General features: G+C 41.7%; 2 protein-coding genes and 1 long non-coding RNA gene across 3 annotated transcripts in view; 1 reads left to right on the plus strand and 2 right to left on the minus strand.

Moving 5' to 3' along the window:
• The first annotated feature begins 507 nt into the window (after nucleotides 1-507).
• On the plus strand, nucleotides 508-19,062 carry LOC117532161. Its single transcript, XR_004566798.1, has 3 exons — nucleotides 508-1,044; nucleotides 3,047-3,049; nucleotides 19,052-19,062. It is a non-coding gene; the product is annotated as an uncharacterized LOC117532161 (long non-coding RNA).
• Nucleotides 5,292-9,256, minus strand: LOC117532160 (rho GTPase-activating protein 5-like). The gene is given in 6 exon segments (XM_034195454.1): nucleotides 5,292-6,180; nucleotides 6,183-7,831; nucleotides 7,834-8,319; nucleotides 8,322-8,555; nucleotides 8,558-8,800; nucleotides 8,803-9,256. Coding segments are annotated over 6 exon segments (3,717 nt in total). The 5' UTR covers nucleotides 9,023-9,256; the 3' UTR covers nucleotides 5,292-5,295.
• Nucleotides 12,855-19,449, minus strand: part of LOC117532159 (rho GTPase-activating protein 5-like) — a 37,881-nt gene continuing 31,286 nt past the window's right edge. The window contains 5 exon segments of the mRNA XM_034195453.1: nucleotides 12,855-13,140; nucleotides 13,829-13,866; nucleotides 13,868-13,958; nucleotides 15,663-15,740; nucleotides 16,523-16,673. Of these exon segments, the coding sequence (XP_034051344.1) occupies nucleotides 13,031-13,140; nucleotides 13,829-13,866; nucleotides 13,868-13,958; nucleotides 15,663-15,740; nucleotides 16,523-16,673 (468 nt within the window). The 3' untranslated portion in view covers nucleotides 12,855-13,030.

Consider the following 19,449-nt stretch of genomic DNA (forward strand, 5'->3'; position numbering starts at 1 on the left):
TGGGGTAATCGGCAAATTGATTTATGGCGGAAGTATTCCGAGTAGCTCAAAATTATTGCAAAACCAAAAGGGAACTGTTTCAGTGTTGGTAGACAGTACTATTAAACAAAAAATTCTGGTTCTTGAAGATCTTCAGGCTAGATCCACCCACATTTCCACCCATTTTTAGTGAGACTACTGCAGAGGAGTAATACATGCCTTCTTGCAACAAAGTCACAACTCTTACTTCATGTTAGCCGTTTTTTTTTTTTTTTGGGGGGGGGGGGTGTCTTGAACTAGTTAATGTTGACCAAACTGCCCAAGAAAGTTATAATTTGGGTTGATGAAGCAGAATGGGAACCTATTCTGTGTTTGATGGCATGGTTTAAAAGGAGATATGAAGCAGTTGTATACTTCTGTACAGAGCAGAGGGTAAATGTACATTTTGAGTACCTGTGTAGTACAATGTGATCGACACATTCTTCATGTCAAATAACGATGAACGTAGGCATTCTGATATTACGCAGGGTGGCTGCAGGGGAGAGGCGATCAGTGCAGACAGAAGAGAAAGCTGAATTCACTCAAAGAACACATTAGTGGTGTGTCTCTTCGTCATATTATAAACTACAAAGTCCTTCTGGAGTGCAAGTCAAAAATTCATACTAGGTTTGGCAGCATGCTGGTTTAATGTAAATTACTTCCAATAATCAAAATTTTCTTCAGCCAATTTCCATATTTTCTCTTGAATTCAGTTCTTGTCTTGAAATAACGCGAACACTGAGATGGTGCAACGATGTCAGAAGTCAGGGACAAGCTGTGAATTTAACATGATTAGACTGAAATATTGCAATATAAACAGAGATAGAACTTGTAGACTTTTGGAAAAGGCCTACACAGGAAGCCTAGTTACGACACGTCTACCACTACTGCCTGCAATCCAAACTCAGAAGAATAAATTTTATAGAAATCCAACAACAGATGAGAAGGAAAAGTGTCATCCCTGCATTAATCAGGCATACACAGTTAAATCAAGCAGCATGAAAAATAACTGAAGCTGTACAGAGTGTATTTTATCAGAAACACTGCAGAATGTAGTTTTCTGTCCTGAATTGGCACAAACTGTCAATGTGAGAGAGGCCACCCTCGTAAAGCCCACCCTTTTAAAAAAATGACCACACCCTTTTTCGTCTGGAGTGTTACTTTAAATACAGCTGTATTTTCGGGTAACTGGGATCCGTTGCTGCAAGTACCCCAAATACAAGGGAGGTGACTGCTGTAGAAACCCAAATAGTGAATGAGCATAATCTTCATATCTGGATTTTGTTGTGTTTACATCAGTGGCAACTGCTGGTCTGTCAAAGATGGGAAGCTCACTGTCGGCTTACATCATAAAATTTGTCAATTTATTTATATGTAAATTCAAATATGTAAAATGGTCATAACAGTCCCAAGTTGCACAAGAATTTCACAATTTACATCTCTATTACATACAGTATTTTATGATGGCACAATTACCAAGTGCTTAGTGTGCTTGGTTTCAGTGTCGAAGGTTCCCGGTTCAGACCCCACCCCTGCCACATTTCTCCATGTAATCTGGAGTTGTGTCAGGAATGGCATCCGGCATAAAAGTTGTGCCAGAATCAACATGCAGGTCCACCTTGTATCCGCTGTGGCAACCACAAGTGAAAAGGGAGCAGCCGAAGGGACTTACTGTTACAAGAATATTATTGTTTTTAAACAAAAATATCACAAATTTCAAGAAGCACATACAACCTTTATTATTAAACATACATAACAGAGTCTGACTGTTTGATAACATTGTTCCATGCAAATGTTATTTTAAAGACTGGCCAGCAGATGTAGCCATATGTAATTATATCAAAGCTTCAAAACACTGACTCATTGCTTCATATTGATTCAGTGTTTCAAAACGCTTCATTTTCTCCGTCACTAATTTTCATGAATAAAATGCACCAGCAACCGCTAATTATTACCACATATGTCTGGATGGAGTTATAATTATGAATACTTTGATGCTGTGTTGTGAAGCGAGACTTTAATTAACGTGCGACGACGTTTAAACACTTACTGAAGAACGAAGCAGGGAGTACTTCACCGAGATCTTCTCACATAAGGTCGTCTAATCCAGTGTGCTTCTCTGTGCACCTTTAAAACAGACTGATTTATAGCGCACGCAAAACACTTTGGCATAAATTTAAAAATGCATGAATACGCAAAAATGTGTAAACTAATTCTCATTCCTATAGTTGTCAATCAAAACAGGATTCAGCCTTTCGGCTGATCATCCAATCATTGTGCAGAACACCATTGTCCAGGCCTGCCCACAGCTCCATTCACCACCAGAGACACAGCGCATGGTGGCGTCTGGGGGTGGGACAAAATCGTGGCTTTATCCAATGATCTTCACGTTTTGTGGCAATGAGAAAAACCTTTCAAGGCAGTCACATTGAAGTAAATGGACGCTCAGCTTCTAGAGGAAAATGCACTGACCACATGCCGAATGAGGAAAAAGATTTATGAGAAGTTAACAAAATAAATCAATTTCTGTGAAGCAGCTGATTCTGAACGAACTCGTCTTCATGATGAACGTGTTCCAATGCATTTGTAGTCAGTGAAATGATAAACTATACATATTTGACCATTGAATTTTTTTGACATTTTAGGGGAAGCTGGGCTTCCCTTGTAGTCTTAGTGAAACCACCTCTGGTTTACATATTTGAAAAAGAAACAGTAATATGGTGTTATAAGTTGTATTATTATATGGCTACGCTCACTCTAACCGGCTGATTTCCCGTCCGATATTTAGTGCAGTTTTTTCGGTTCCCAGTGGGGAAGAGAAGACAAGGCAAATGGGAGAGGTTGTGTCGGTAAGTTTTAGCCAACACACCTCGACAGAGTAGCTGCGTTCTCTCGCCTGCACAACCGCCTCGATATGTTTGAGCTCCGGGTCATAAACAAACTACAACATGTCAGCTTTCCACCACATCATCACTTTTTCTTTGCATTTTCACTTTGTTTGCCATGTAATTTGCCCAAAAAGTCTGAGAAAGTGCCATGTTTCTGATGGGGACAGATGAAGGCTGTCCTGGATGTAGGATTATTGTGTCATATTTTAACCCTTTAGCACCCACCCTCAAACAAGACTGCGCTGCCCAATTAAGCTGTTGAAACATCTCAAGGATGATCAGTGGAAACAGGATGTACCTGAGCTCAATTTGAACTTCATGGTAAAGGCTGTGAATATTTATGAACATGTGATTTCTTAGTTCTTTAGTTTTTAATAAATCTGCAAAAATCTAAGAAAAAGAAAAAGAATTTCATCCATTTTGGAATAAGGCTGTAACATAAAAAAATGTGTAAAACATTAAGTGCTGTCAATACTTTCTGGATTCACTGTAGAATTATATGATTATCTCATATTAAATTATTTATAAATCTGTATCTGGTTTTCGGCCTGGGTTCTTACCAATTCCGCTTTGTTTGATCTCACAGATACAATAAGATTCACCACGAACAATGGTCTTTTCACTAGTGTTTTCCCAAGAAAGCAGAATGCATTTAACACCATGGATCATGCTATTTTGGCTACCAAAGTCAAAGAACTTGGTTTAAGTACCTCTGGTGTTTCATGGTTTGAATCTTATTTGTCTGATAGAAGTCAATTTTTAGAAGTAAACAATATTCCCACGGCTTCAGAAAAAGGAACGTGGTGTACTGCAGAGGTTTATTTTCGGACCCCTGTTGTTCACCTTATATGTGAATTATGTGACTGTAGCTGTGAATTTTTACTTACTGAATAAAATGTTTACTTATTTTTAAAGGAAGTTTATTCATTCATTCATTTTCTTATCCACTTATCCGGGTCGCAGTGGCAGTCAACCAAGCAATTCATACTTCCGTATCCTCAGCCAAGTCCTCTCACTCTTCCAGGGGGATCTTGAGGTGCTCCCAAGCCATCTGGGAAATATAATCCCTCCAGCATGTCCTGGGTCTTCCCCAGGGTCTCCTTCCAGTTGGACAAGCATGGAAGACCTCACTAATTCCTCAGCCAGTATCACTTGTGGAAAGGACATTGAAATTGTGGACTCTTAGTAGTACTTGAGCACCATATTTGACTCACAGCTTAAATTTGACATAAACACTGGGTCAATTGTTAAAAGGGTCCAAGAGACAATCTGTTTGCTGTGGAAAATTAATTCCTTCCCTGTCTCCAAATCTTTGTACAGCACACCTGTCATACATTGTAGCGTTTGCTAAATTCTCATTAGTTTGCTGGTTTAATTGTCTGACTGTGAAGGACAAACTGTCTGATTAATATTGTTAAGGTCTGCTCCATAATTACAGAGTGATCTGAAATTGCTTTGGGACAAACATGTCCTTTGGATGGCTAAACGTATTATTAATCACGATCATGTCCTGCACAGTGAGATTTCTATGAACTCACTGAAACAACATCATTAAAGGCAGCAAAAGTCCAAAAGCCAGAGCCTGTCATGGTCTGGGGTCATGTCAGTGCCCTTGGTTAAGGTAATTTACACTTCTGTGATGACAGCATTAATGCAGAAAAGTACATTGAGATTTTAGAGCAACATAAGCTGATTTCAAGAAGGCAGCTTTTCCAGGGACGTCCATGCATTTTTCAACAGGACAATGCAAAACCACATTCTGCACACACTGCAAAGGTATAGCTACAGAAGAAGAGGGGTGGGTACTGACTGGCCTGCCTCCAGTCAAGATCTGTCCCTAATAAAGAATGGGAGGAAAGTTTTGAAATAAAAACTCCAACAGTGAAGACACCGTACTGTTGCACATCTTAAGATATATTTGCAAGAAGAACTGGACAAAATAACAACTGAAATGCTTCATTGCTTGGTATCATCAACGCCAAGAGGTTTTTGTAAGTGTTGTGAGAAGGAATGTCAACATTACGAAGTGGTAAATACTTTAGCATCCCAACATTTTTTGGAATGTGCTGCAGGCCTGAAAGGCAGGAATTTAGATTAACAAATGAAATGACAGTGACCACACAAAGCCTGAAAAATATCTTGAGTTGTTACTGTCTGCAATGAAAAGGAAATCAAACTAAATCTAAGAATCCCTGTGGGGTTTCGTTTGTTTTTTTTTTTTGTTTGTTTGTTTTTGCATTTTCCGTTTAACCTCTACCTTGTCTGATGTGGTGTTTATTTATTTATTTATTTTTTGCATTTTCAGTACAACCTCTACCATTTCTGATGTGGTGCTGTAGACGTAGCCTACAGAACTAAACTGATTTGTAACAGATAAGACTCACCTTCTTCACTTCCTTTGACATCTTGGGCATCTTTTTCTTTTCATCTTCTTGTCATCCTGCTCTGGGTCTGAAGTGATGGCTGGATTATCTATCCCACCTTTCCAAGGGTCAGCAGGGGACAACAATGGATCTTCCTCACTGCCTCTGTGAGCCCTCCCCTTTTTCTTTTTCTGTGTAGCAGGTCCAGATTCCTCCCCATCACTGTCTGAGTGGAAGCGTCTCTGGTAGGCCTTTGTCCTACTAAAAAGGATTTTAGAACGATGTTTATATTTTGATGGCCGTCGTCCAACCTGGGACTTACGGTCAAATCCATTTTCTTCCTTGCCTCCTCCTCCATGATGAGTGTACAACCCCCCAAAGGAGTCCCTGATTTTGACCAGGTGGCTATGTGCATCATCAGGCACAGCATAGATATCATCACTGTTAAAGCCCTTGGACTTTAGAAGTGTGTCCACAGGGTCCGCGTAGTTGTCTGAGGCCTCCACATCCTCACTATGCATCACTGGGCCACGCAGCATTCTGCGGTTGCTTCTCATGCCAGCCTCAATGGTTTTGAGCAGGTTGGGATCCAGCTTTTTTACACCAGGCCTGTTCAGCACTGGTTTGGGCCGGACTGGTGGAGGCACTTTATGGTTGCGTTCGTGTTCTCCAACAGGCGTGCTATGGACTGGGTATTCATTGCCCTCTAGATCAATGCGATACTTGGAGCGTTCATTTGGTGTAGGAAGAAGCTGGACGTCATCACCTATTGGACTGTAGGGAGGAGGGGCTTCATTATCATCATCTGAGTCAGGATAGTAAGTGTTGTAGGCAAGGGAATGGCTGTGAGGTGAGGTTGGGAAAACATCTTCACTGGCACCAGTCACACATTCCCTTGAAGAGGTGTCAAACAGAAAGAACTCTCAATGTTTGACTTCTTCTCCAATACATCATTGAAGAATGGCGTAAATACCTCCGTCTGTCGGTGATATTGTGACAGTGAGTACAGCGCAGTAAACTTGGCACCAATCTCTGTGGCGATGTGTTCTCCTTCAGTCATCAACTCCTTGATAGCATCATTCTCAAAAAAGTCTGCCTGACTGTCTGTGATTGCCACCATTTGTACAGGAATCACATCCTGGACCTCAGCTAGGAATGCTCGCAGGGTTGCCATAGAAGCCTTGCGCTTGGCAGAGTACACCAAAATGTAGCCATGCACTAGTTCATCCTTGCGGACGCCAATTGCAGAGTGGTATGAGAAGACAGTCACCTGGATCCTCCTCCGGCTGTCACCAATAATTTTGTCCAGTATCAGGGTGTTGCTCTGACCTGGCTGCCCTGCACTGCAGCAATGTGAATCTAGAAAAGGAGAAAGGATGAGGTCAACGCTGAAAGGATCCCAACACATGGCGCACATGACTATCCTAAGATCAGTTTCTGACATGTCTTTGATCAAGGGCAGCGGGGTCAAGACATCATAGTTATGCTTGAGTCCTTCAAGCACAGCTCGGAGGCCCTGCTTAATTTGGAACTCTGTGAATTTACGTGGAAAGTTCCCTGAGGGAATATCAACAAAGGTGCACTGGAGTTTATTTGCCAGCTGTTGGCCTTGATGCTTCAGGATTGGGATATTTTTACAGACGCTGTCTCTCTGATTGGCCAGGATTAGAATGAAGGTCAGTGATGGAGCAAACCTCTCACTCTTGGTTTGTGCTACCTCTGCTCTGATTCGGCTGATACAATCACCAATACAATTAAGGGATTCAATGGAATTGAACACACAGAAGCATCCGTGAGGCTTGAAAGATGAGATCCAGGTGTGGCTGAAGAGCAGCGTGGAGTTGACATCCACAGGAAGAAGCTCTAGTTCATAAATTTTACCATCTAAGGCATACTCATCATCTGTTGACTGCGCTCGGATTTCATTGGCCAGTTCCTGTGCAAGACCCTCCCTTCCCAGGAGGCAAAGGTTGATTTTTTCAAGGTTGGCATAGTTGTAATAGAGATTAGAGCGTCCATGATCCAGCTGTACCAACCTGTTTGCTAAAACATGCTCCACTTTTAGATCCACACAGCTCTGCCCACTCAGGCAAGTCTCTTTGGTGGGATGGTACACAAAGCCAATGTGTTTGAGGAGAAGTGACTCTCGATCTGGTGCAAGTTTCTGAAGTGCTCTGTATCTGGGCTCTTCATTCAGCACGCTGTGAATTTCACTCATCTTGTCGCCACTGGGGGTAGCATTTAAATCCAAGTCATAGAAGAGCTCAGCATGCTCAAAAAGCATCTCTTGAAATTCTTCTTTCGCCCTTTCAACAATTTCTTGCTGATGTTTACAGTAAACATCCCTCCTGTCCAATTCTGTGATGTATTTGTAAGCCTCATCCTCCATTATAAAGCACATGACCTCCTCCCAAGGCTGCCCTGGACTGATAAAATGAACCCTTTCCAGTGTCTTCTTAAACCTCTCTTTCATCTCAGCTCTCCTTTTCTCTAACAGCAGGTGCTGGACATGGTTCTGGTAAATTCTCTCACCATCTGCTGTATCAAGAAGGTCAAAGGGATTCTACGGTCAATAGCGTCAATGTAGTCTGTCTCATCCCATGGTATATTGTCCAGAACCACAAACCAGTACTGGAAATCAGGTAAGTTCTTCATCAAACTCTGTGCCTCAGGCCAAGTGATGTGCTCGATCTCTTCCAGGCTATTGAGGAGGTTGTTTAGAGCTTTTGGCAGTGCCGTTAGATATTCTTCCCTCTTCCGTTTAATATGCTCCCGCTTCAACTGTGTAGTGTGTTTGTTGAACATGTTGCGAGCTTTCTTCGAACCCTCCAATGTGATGAACATCTCATAGTCAGATTGGCCCTTTAAAGTATTCATCACCATTTTCCATGTAGTATGGTAATCTCTCACTGTCTGCATCATCAGTTTCTCAAATTTATCAGTCACTGAGACAACCACCTGCTGCTGCATTTTGTAGGCTTCAAGGTATTGCACGGTTTTTGGCTTCCCTTTGGTCTTATCCAGCTGCTGGATTAGGGCATTGAAACAAACTCCACATTGATGTTGGAGCGTGCCGATGTCTCAATGAGCAGCAAATTCTTCTTGCTAGTAATAAAGGACTGCAGGTCCCTAAGGTGTTGGTCCACACACTCGTCACACTTGGTGGCAGCAACAACAATGGGCTTCTTTGATTTGGCAATCTGGGAGTATAGGCTGCTAACAAACTTCATTTGGTCATCAAACTTCCTGTTACAACCCTTGCTGACATCAATGCAAAGCACAAACCATCTATATTTAGCTTCCCATCAGGCATCTGTTTCTGGTCAAAGTCCTGCTCCAAGCCCAGCTGGTCTGTACAAATATACATTAGCTTCTCCGCTGACTGGATCTTGGTCGCTGCCGCTCGCTTTGTGTAGGGCTGCAAGTTAGTACTACGATGTGGAAGAAAGGTCTGGTCGTCAATGAACTCTGTCTGTTCAATCACTTGGATTTTACAGTCCAAGCCCTCATCTCCTCCATGGGACACATCCCCCAATACAGAAAGTGGTCATTGTTAACCACGCGGCCTCCAAAGTCTATTGTGCTGAGCACTGAGGTGTGCTCCGGATAGTAGCTATCAGCTTCAGGGCGCACATACCGGTTGCACAAGCAAGACTTTCCTACGCCACAGTTTCCTTTCTCCTTCTCTGTTCCTGAGAGGCCAACCACACTAACGGCAAATGTTGGGGGCCGAGCATCTTTGTTCCTGGCCATTATATCACCCCACTCATTGCCAACTTGGTCACATCCAAGAAAGAAAAGGTCAAGATATCATTCCAGTTTTGCTGGTCACTGGTGATGAGGCACACACATAGTGGTTTTCCCTGGTTAATGGTGAATCCTTGTCCAGTTCTGTTTACATTTCAATCCAAACTCATCAAGAAGGCTGGACAGAACAGCCTGCATTTGCTTTTATCAGTTGCCTGCGAGACACAGAATTGACAGTTAGGGAAAGATAAAGGCAGAATAGGCATTCTTGAAACATTTAAAACATACAGCACTTGAAGCAACTTACAACAAACAAGACACCGCCGGTAAAACTCAATTTGCGGACCGTAAAATCCAGCATCAACATCGGCAAATCATCAGACACAACAGGGGGTTATTCCCAATTCCATCGTTTGCACAGTTTATTTTTCTGTAAGGAATTCGACCTGGATCCATGTTTTCAGCAAAAGACCCCTTCACCACTGAAGGCTACATCTAAACCCGCATAATAATACAGTTCGATAAAACTGTACGCAGACTGTAGTTTTAGGGAAATGCTGCTAGATTCCTGGCCCCAAGTCGTCAATAGTCGCCGTTAGTATTGTATTTATCAGTTATCACAGCAGTAATTGCAATATTTACATTGGTCGGCAAAGCTTGCCATAGCAACCACCGTCTTCATGCCAAACTGGAAATTCTGTGAGCAGATCCCTAGATTCCTCCACCTTGTCAACTGCATTGAGTAATTCTGCATCAGAATCCACATCAATACTTTAGTATGATAAATTAAATTCACCCATTTCTGCATCATCGTCGCTCCACCAGTTTCTCTCACTCTCAGCGCCATTATCTGACATCTGCCCTAACAACGCAATCAGGGCGCAGGAGTACTACATTAAATGCGAAACAGTCTAATTATTTTGCCACCGTCAAGCTATATTTTATGGTCGGAAATCTCACACAATTAACCAATCAAATTGCGGAACAAATGTACTTCGATTAGGAATGACAATTTTCCCTCTGTACACCCACTGACAACATTGAAATGAAACAAATGAGATGTGATTGTATGTCTACTTTTAACTCAAGGGGTTTAATTAAATGATCACATTGGCCATTCTAGAATCTGCAGTCAGTTCTACGAGTATCTACATGTCAGGACCTGTAAGTAATTGGACAAATTGAAAATTGTTCATACAAAAAAACCAAAAAAAAAAACTAAACACTTTTAAAGCCAAGTCAGGGGATTGCAACATGATATTTAACACAGTCACGACGGTGGTTGTGTGTGTGTGTGTGTGTGTGTGCGTGCGCGACAGAGCTGTATTCTGCTTGGTCGATATAGTGAATGGGAGATTTTCTAATCTCCACTACGTGAGTCGTGGCAGTTGAGCCAGCCGTTCCCGCTTCTGACTGCAAAAGTTAGCAAGTGTTTCTGTCTGGAAATTAGGAAGTCTTCAAATCAAAGATGCCACCAGAACCGAAGCTTCTGTATCAAGTGAAAAACACATTCTGAAAGTGTGGACAATACTCATTTTTCTACTATGTCAGTCATGAGTAATGTAAGCAATGAAAGAGGTGTGTAGAAAGAATGTGACCTTTTGACCTTTAGTTCACAAAATTAATGCATGCCAGAACGTTTTGAACATTTCAAAATTTTCTTTGCGCACTGGCATGCAGAGTTTACGACATGTTTACTCAGTGGCAGGCCAGATTGTGTGCAAGTTTCAAGGTGCTGTTGTGCGACTGCCACGTGCTGCCGCACACTTTGTGTAAGTGGAAACTATTGTTGGGCGTATGTTGCGGACACCAGCGACACGATACGCAGTCGATTGGTGTAAATTCTTTGAAACATTTATATATAAGTTAAGAATACATCTGTATAACGTCCAATTGGTTATGAATACGTTATATATGCGTCCAAAAGTCGTGATGGTGGTGGTGGGGGGATGCCAGCATCTTTAATACTGTCAACATATGCCGGCTAACTCATCAAGGTGTGGCAGGGACTTTGCCATAGAAGCCTAAATACCTTGGAATTTTTTTCCAAGGTATTTAAATGTAAGTCCCTTCGGCTGCTCCCTTGCTTTGCACTCGGGGTCGCAACAGCAAATCCGAGGTGGATCTGCGGTGGAATTGGCACAAGTTTTACACTGGATGCTCTTCCTGACGCAACTCCACATTACATAGAGGAAAGTGGCAGGGGTGGGGTTTGAATTGGGATCCTTCTACACTGATTATGAAGGTTATGGTGATGTGATGATGATGACTTTAAGGTTATGGTGATAGTCATGACTAAGGTTGTGATGATGGTGATGGTGATGATGGTTATGGTGATGATGAAGGTTATGATGGTGATGATGACTAAGATGGTGATGATTATGAAGGCTATGGTGACGGTGATGATGATAATGGTGACTGATTAAGGTCGTGATGATGATGATGATGGTGACTGATTAAGGTTGTGATGATGGTGCCCGTGATGATGTGGTGATGATGATGGTGCACCGTGATGTGTGATGATGATGGTGCACGTGATGTGTGATGATGATGGGTGACGGATTAAGGTCGTGATGATGATGGTGACTGATTAAGGTCGTGATGATGGTGCACGTGGTGTGTGATGATGATGGTGACTGTGATTAAGGTCGTGATGATGGTGCACGTGATGTGTGATGATGGTGACTGTGATTAAGGTCGTGATGATGGTGCACGTGATGATGTGTGATGATGATGGTGACTGTGATTAAGGTCGTGATGATGTGTGATGATGATGGTGACTGTGATTAAGGTCGTGATGATGTGTGATGATGATGGTGACTGTGATTAAGGTCGTGATGATGGTGCACGCGATGATGTGTGTGATGATGGTGACTGTGATTAAGGTCATGATGATGGTGCACGCGATGATGTGTGATGATGGTGACTGTGATTAAGGTCGTGATGCCCGATTTGGTGTGGAATAATAACCACTGTAGAGCACAAGTAGTTGTCCATATGACAAAATGGGTGATTCTGAAGTATAAAACTACATGGCACAGAAACATAAGGAGACCTCATCATCATTTCTACATCTAAACATCCCAAACTGCCACTCCATAAAGAGAGACTATGTGGCAGCATCAATAACCCTAGACCTGAGTTAAATGACCAAAGTGAAATTCTACATGGGTTGCATCTGGGTGTGACCCTCGTCGAGGATTGGGCTGTTAACACGGGGAAAACGTGCCATCCTAGCTTCTCAAGGCATCCTTGACAAAAACCTTGTTAACAAAAACCTAGGTGGCTATCAGCGACAGCGATGCAGAATCTGCCGTTTCATTTTTGTCTAATTTTCACAGGCACACAGGCTTTTGGTTTACATGCAGGCTCATCTCCTCATTCATTGAGTCATGCAGGATACAGCCGCTCACAGTCCCCCATTTCAGTGCCAGATTATCTAGCTTCGATATCTGCGTTGTTTCTGTGTGTTTGATCTCCTGCTGCCAATTCACACTGCCTCCTTGTGTTCCTTGAGCCTTGCCTGCCAATTATTGGACTGTCTGCCTGGTGTGTTTGATGACTGCACTCTGATCCTCTACCTCTTCATCTGGTTAACATGATTCATGTTTTTTCCACATGGACACTATTGTTTTGCGGATTGCCGTCCTGTTGTGCTTCAACCTTCTACCTGTTGTGTTTCGACCTTCTACCTGTGTCCTTGTTGAACAGACTGCTGCTACTCTGTGTACTAAATTCTACAGTACAACTGGCTATTAATAAAGACTGAACTTTTCACATCAGTGTGGTTTTCTGCTCCCGGCTCCTCAGTTGTGCATTGCTCCTTATGCACTTATATAAACGGACCCACTGCCTACCAGGTCGTTTGCAAGCGTTCCACAAAAACACTGCCATAGAATACATAACACAGTATTACTGACTTAAAACTTGTCAAATATCACTTGCACAATGATGCAGCAACCGAATCGTGTATACTGACATGTCAACACAAAACAGCTGTGGAGTCTGTGTGCATTACCTGTTTAAGTGTGTAATGATGTATTTGAAGACCTGATAGTTCACAGGAGGAAACTTCTTGACAATTTCCTTTAAGACCTGTAGGCGCTCCATGTAGTCCAAGATTTCTAATACACACACACACACACACACACACAAAAAACAGCATGTATTTATATTACTGATGATGGTTCTTCAAACACGTCACATTTAAACTCAACAGAACAAAACCATTTTCAGGTGCTGTGACATAAAGTGTAGGACAAAATTCAAATAAAATGAAGTTTTGTTAACAGAAGAAGAAATTTAGTCACCACTGGTTCTGCAATTCTGTGCACAACACAGTTACATTTGTGAAAGCTAGAGGGCAGACTCGCGCCTGGCCGTGTGACAGCAAGGAGCATGCTGTGCCGTTACCAAAGAGGGCAAACAGCTGTGCCTGTCTTGGGTTTTTATTTTTTGTTGTTTTGTTTTCTTCTGGCCTCCACATTCACTCAACACACACTGTACTGCACATCTGGATACTTCGTGTCCTTTTTGCCCTCTATGGTAATGGCAGCCCTGCCTCCATGTAGGTACTGGGAGTGTGCACTCCAGCTTTCACATAACTCTGGTGCACAACAAGGTGCTATGACAGATGAACCTTCAGACCTTTGCTTACACCTTCACAAACGTTTAATAACTGATTCAGACATACAAACTTCAACCCAATTTTAATCTGGTCATAAAAATGACTAATGGAAACAAACTCTACAGTCTCTAAAGCATTGTTCACATGTGAATTACACACCACTCCTTTAATATGCGTGTTCTTACTTGCAGCTTCCACAAGATCAGGGTGCAGGCTGTACGGTGAGTGGGTCAGGCAGGTCAGCAAAGAAAGCCTTCAGTGCTCCGGCTACAGCGTTAACCGCCACATCCATCGCCATGAAGTTGATGCAGTTATCTAGAAAGAAAGCGGCACAGATTCTCAATGATGCCAATGTCCGTGTACGCCAGGGGTGGCCAAGTTCGGTCCTCGAGAGCCACATTCCTGACACTCTTAGTTGTCTCCCTGCTCCAACACACCTGAATCCAATGAAAGACTCGTTAGCAGACTTTTAATGAGCCTTTCACTCATTAATTCAACCAGGGAATCACAGGTATGTCAGTCACATGACCAACAAACTGCATCATGATTCGCCTGGAACTACAAATGCATTATGGGAAATGCAGTTATTTAGTGTAGGTAGCCTGCAGAAAAGTCCACAAAATGTCACTGGAACTAGAAGCAGCGATTCAGAACCAGAACAGCTTTATCGCCACTGTACCATTAAAAAAAGAAAAGAATAAATACCCTACATAATTATAGCAGCTAAAGAAAGTGCTGCAGACATTGCACACAATTTTGTATATCAATTATGTTATGGTGCAGGCTGCAGGCTGAGTCTGTTAGTCTGGGTTTTGAGTGATGTGTAGCACCTCCCAGAGGGCTGCATGTCAAACAAATTGTGTCCTGGATGAGTGCAGTCTGAGGCTCTGCAGAGGTTTCATGTGTTCACAATCTCTTGGGAGGGGATAGCTGATGATTCTTTATTACCCACTGCAGACTCAGGTTGGATTTAATCATTCATGCCTCCAAAATAACACGCTTCCATCACGTAACAGGATGCTAACTTTAGCTTGTGGTGTGTGTTAACAGTATTTGTGCGGGTGTGTTTTGAATCTGCTGATACTGCCTATGATTGTGAGAAGCAGAAATCTCTGTGAAAATAAGGTGTTAGGTACTAAATAATAAGGTACTGCAAATTCAGCAACATTATTTAAAAGTGTCCCACCTTTGGGTTTTTATAAGTTATAAAAAGAATTTTCTTTGGCACCACTACAAATTTATTAACCTTTAAATAGGGGATTCGTAATATGCCATCGCCAATATGATCAAAATTCCCATTGTCTTGACAAAATTAATTAATAGTTCCACTGAAGGGAAAATAGAGTGAGGGTTTTCCATCTTCTGTTTTTACCCAGATGTCCTTTCCCAACTTGGTTTGGATTGTTGGGCTTTATTGTAGTTGTACTTTGGGCTAGAGATCACTGGTAGTGCTCAACTGTACTTTTCTTTAGGGGAAGGTGCTGAGCGCGATGGCGTAGTCGGGTTTGTGTCTTCTGCATCTTATTCATTTTGGCTGGAATTTCAGCCATTTTCCATTTGTTGTCATTCTGTTGTACTCTTCACATTGATTTCTACAAACGTTAATAAAACCTGGGTTTACAAAATCCATTGTGGGTTTGGCACCCTAGTGTCCATGTCCCACCTGCTTTCAAACTCTCAAATCAAGATCAAAAAGACCATATTTTGAGGAACTATTTGAAAATGATCAAAACTATAGATGCTCCAAGTGTAGTTTCAGTGCAACTTTAAAAGTCAGTATTGAGGAGGAGCTAAGGGAAGAAAATGTAGAAAAACAACACTTCAACAATAATCTCAAAGAAAGAACTATGCACAGAGGAGAGAAAGGGCAGCTAAAGAAAAAGCTAAGGGAACTGATGAAAAATGGAGAATGTTGGAAACATGAGGGGGCCAGAGAGAGATGAAGGAGAAAAGGACAAAGAAAGTTAAAAAAAAAAAAGGAAGATAGAACAACACAAACAGTGAAACTCTGTGTTTTACCCTGATCAAACTGTTTCTGAATGTTGTCCTGGTCCGTCTTGTTCCCACTGACCCGGTACAGACCTTCTGTTGTCAGACCTGGAACACAAACACACCCATTTTCAGGAGTTACCCATCCAGGACAGGTGGGACAACATTACCCATGTGTTGTCTTTCAACCAATGGGACTTTCTGAGAATTGTAAAGTAGGCGGGCCGGCTGAAAAATTCTGACTCCTACGCAGTTATTTCAAGAAGCAAGGTACTCCTCATGACTCGCATATCTGCTCAAAGCTCGGAATGTTCTCCATCAGGCAGTTTTGTTACTTTTCCACATAGTCACCTTGTCTTTCCACAAACTTACACCAAGTTTCTGCATCCTGTTGGACGTCTTCTACCACCATCAGTGACACACAGCTGCTCACCCCTCTGCACCATCAGTGTAACGGCGTCCCTTCAGGTGTCCTTTCAGCTTAGCTAAAAGGAAAAAGTCTGAGGGCACGAGAGCCGGCCTGTACGGTGGGTGTGGTAAGATTTGAGCCGCTATAATGAATCCTGTGTTGGTCGATGCATTTTTTCTAGGATGAACCCACTTCAAGCGTGCGCACCGCTTTTGCAAATTGTCGACGTGGGTCGGAGTTGACAGTGTCGCACTCTTACAAAAATTCTGCAAGGACTTTGCCATCACACCTACACTTGATGCTGCGCACGTGTGACTGTTATGAGCGCCCCGACGGACCTGGTCATCCGGACTCGATGTAGCTCACCCTTCAAACTCTTCCCACTTCCTGACAACACTGACATCCACACAGTAGCTGTAACTGTAGCTGCATTTGAAAGCCATGAGAAAGTAGAAATAGAAAAGGCAGAGTGATAATTCACCTGTTTGCTCAATGTAGTCCACACATCTCTCAATGAAGAGCGGGATGGGTTGTTCTGGAGTCACCAGGTTCTGCAGGGGAACGCCAAAGTACGTGCTCTCCCACGTCCTCCGAGTGGGGGGGTACAGAGGCTTTGGAGGCTTGGAAGCTTTCTGTTGAGGGGTGACAACATTAACAGAAAAATTAAAACCATGACAGGGTTGAAGACAAAGCAGATGAGGCAAGAAAAGAAGACAGCAATAGAGGAAGTCAGACGATAAAGAAGGGATAGAAGAGATAAAAGGGTAACTAAATATGGATAGGAATGAAAGAGAAAGAGATTAAGTGACACAAAGAATTAGTCATTAAGCAACTGGAGCTAAAAACAGGTGACAAAACAGGTGAAGGAAAAAAAAAATGCAGTCATATAAAGTTTTATTCACATTTAGTCATTCACATACCATTTTAATTTAGTCATGTTTAAGAGTGTTAATTTTAGTGTAATTTTAGTCAAGGAGAACTCAATGTATTTTAGTCTTGTTTCAGTCAAGACATTTTAGTCTTTGATGATAAAAAAAACAATTAGATTATTTCTGATTCCATTTCAGTCAACACAGTGGTTCACACACACCTGAAATAACCAATGTGTTACCTGACAAAATACCTTGAATGATTGAAGGTTTGTGTTTTTTCCCTGATATTTTAAATATGCAAGGCTTCTCCTCAGATACAATTAGACATGCGGGTTTTCTTGTCAGTTCTCATGAATTTAAAATGGGACCAGATTATCAAGCCATTTTTGCACAAGATCTATTTGCTCCATGTAGTTTAGTGCTGTAGCCACAAGGCGGCAGTAGTACAGGAATGTTCTCCTGATGGCTGTGGCAACACTGAATGCAATTAAACGCTTGTAGACGAAAAATTATTTAAGTATTTAGTTCATGCAAAACATTTTAATCTTTTCTTTTCTCGTCAATAATAATTCATGTTTATATCGTCATCATCAGTGTTTTACTGATGTGGCATAATGGATATTGCCACACCTTCATCGTGAAAAAAACAAACAGTCCAATATATATTGTCTCGTCTGACAAAATTAACACTACATCACATTTCAATGAACAGATCAGAGATGGGAACTGGAACGTCAAAGAGACGGAACCTCACAGACTTCACTCGACCATTTCTTGAAACCACAAATTCTCATCTGCAACAATGGTTTATCATCTCAACGCGTTCACTCACTGCCAATACTAGAGACCAGAGAAGGTCACAAGTTCCATCTCCTCCTTATCTACTTGCTGTGAGAAACTCCACTCTGCAACGTCTGTTAGTGGGAACTCCGCACTAAAACACACCAGTAAAGGCTCACAAACTCTAAAAACAAACCTCCTGTTGACCTGAAAACACTTTCTTTACATTTAGTCTTTGAAACAAAGAAAATCATTGTGAAAAAACACATGGAGAAATTATTTTCTTCAGGAATGGTGCAGTCTTTTTTTTTTATTTTTTTCCTCAAGACAGCTAAGGGCACATCTTGACATTACTTTTCATAACAGATTTCATTCATCCAAAAAGGAATTACATAACAAGTGAAGCATACAGCAGTCAGGTAAGAGACTATATTTTAAAAATATATAGTTTTGTTTTGCTCCACATTTCTGTTGTGTAGTTCCCAGCAGGTGGCACTGCTGCAGTGCACATATACAACCCCTGGCAAAAATTATGGAATCACCGGCCTCGGAGGATGCTCATTCAGTTGTTTAATTTTGTAGAAAAAAAGCAGCTCACAGACATGACACAAAACTAAAGTCATTTCAAATGGCAACTTTCCTGCCTTTAAGAAACACTATAAGAAATCAGGAAAAAAAAATTGTGGCAGTCAGTAACGGTTACTTTTTAGACCAAGCAGAGGAAAAAAATATGGAATCACTCATTCTGAGTAAAAAATTATGGAATCATGAAAAACAAAAGAACGCTCCAACACATCACTAGTATTTTGTTGCACCACCTCTGGCTTTTATAACAGCTTGCAGTCTCTGAGGGCATGGACTTAAATGATTGACAAACAGTACTCTTCATCAATCTGGCTCCAACTTTCTCTGATTGCTGTTGCCAGATCAGCTTTGCAGGTTGGAGCCTTGTCATGGACCATTTTCTTCAACTTCCAAAGATTTTCAATTGAATTAAGATCCGGACTATTTGCAGGCCATGACATTGACCCTATGTGTCTTTTTGCAAGGAATGTTTTCACAGTTTTTGCTCTATGGCAAGATGCATTATCATCTTAAAAAATGATTTCATCATCCACAAACATCCTTTCAATTGATGGGATAAGAAAAGTGTCCAAAATATCAATGTAAACTTGTGCATTTATTGATGATGTAATGGCAGCCATCTCCCCAGTGCCTTTACCTGACATGCAACCCCATATCATCAATGACTGTGGAAATTTACATGTTCTCTTCAGGCAGTCATCTTTATAAATCTCATTGGAACGGCACCAAACAAAAGTTCCCAGCATCATCACCTTGCCCAATGCAAATTCGAGATTTATCACTGAATATGACTTTCATCCAGTCATCCACAGTCCACGATTGCTTTTCCTTAGCCCATTGTAACCTTGTTTTTGCTGTTTAGGTGTTAATGATGGCTTTCATTTAGCTTTTCTGTATATAAATCCCATTTCCTTTAGGCAGTTTCTTACAGTTCGGTCACAGACATTGACTCGTTTCCTCCCATTCATTCCTCATTTGTTTTGTTGTGCATTTTCGATTTTTGAGACATATTGCTTTAAGTTTTCTGTCTTGACGCTTTGATGTCTTCCTTGGTCTACCAGTATGTTTGCCTTTAACAACCTTCCCATGTTGTTTGTATTTGGTCCAGAGTTTAGACACAGGCTGACTGTGAACAACCAACATCTTTTGCAACACTGCGTGATGATTTACC

This window comes from Thalassophryne amazonica, chromosome 19 (genome assembly GCF_902500255.1).
Source record: "Thalassophryne amazonica chromosome 19, fThaAma1.1, whole genome shotgun sequence".
Taxonomy (NCBI): Eukaryota; Metazoa; Chordata; class Actinopteri; order Batrachoidiformes; family Batrachoididae; genus Thalassophryne; species Thalassophryne amazonica.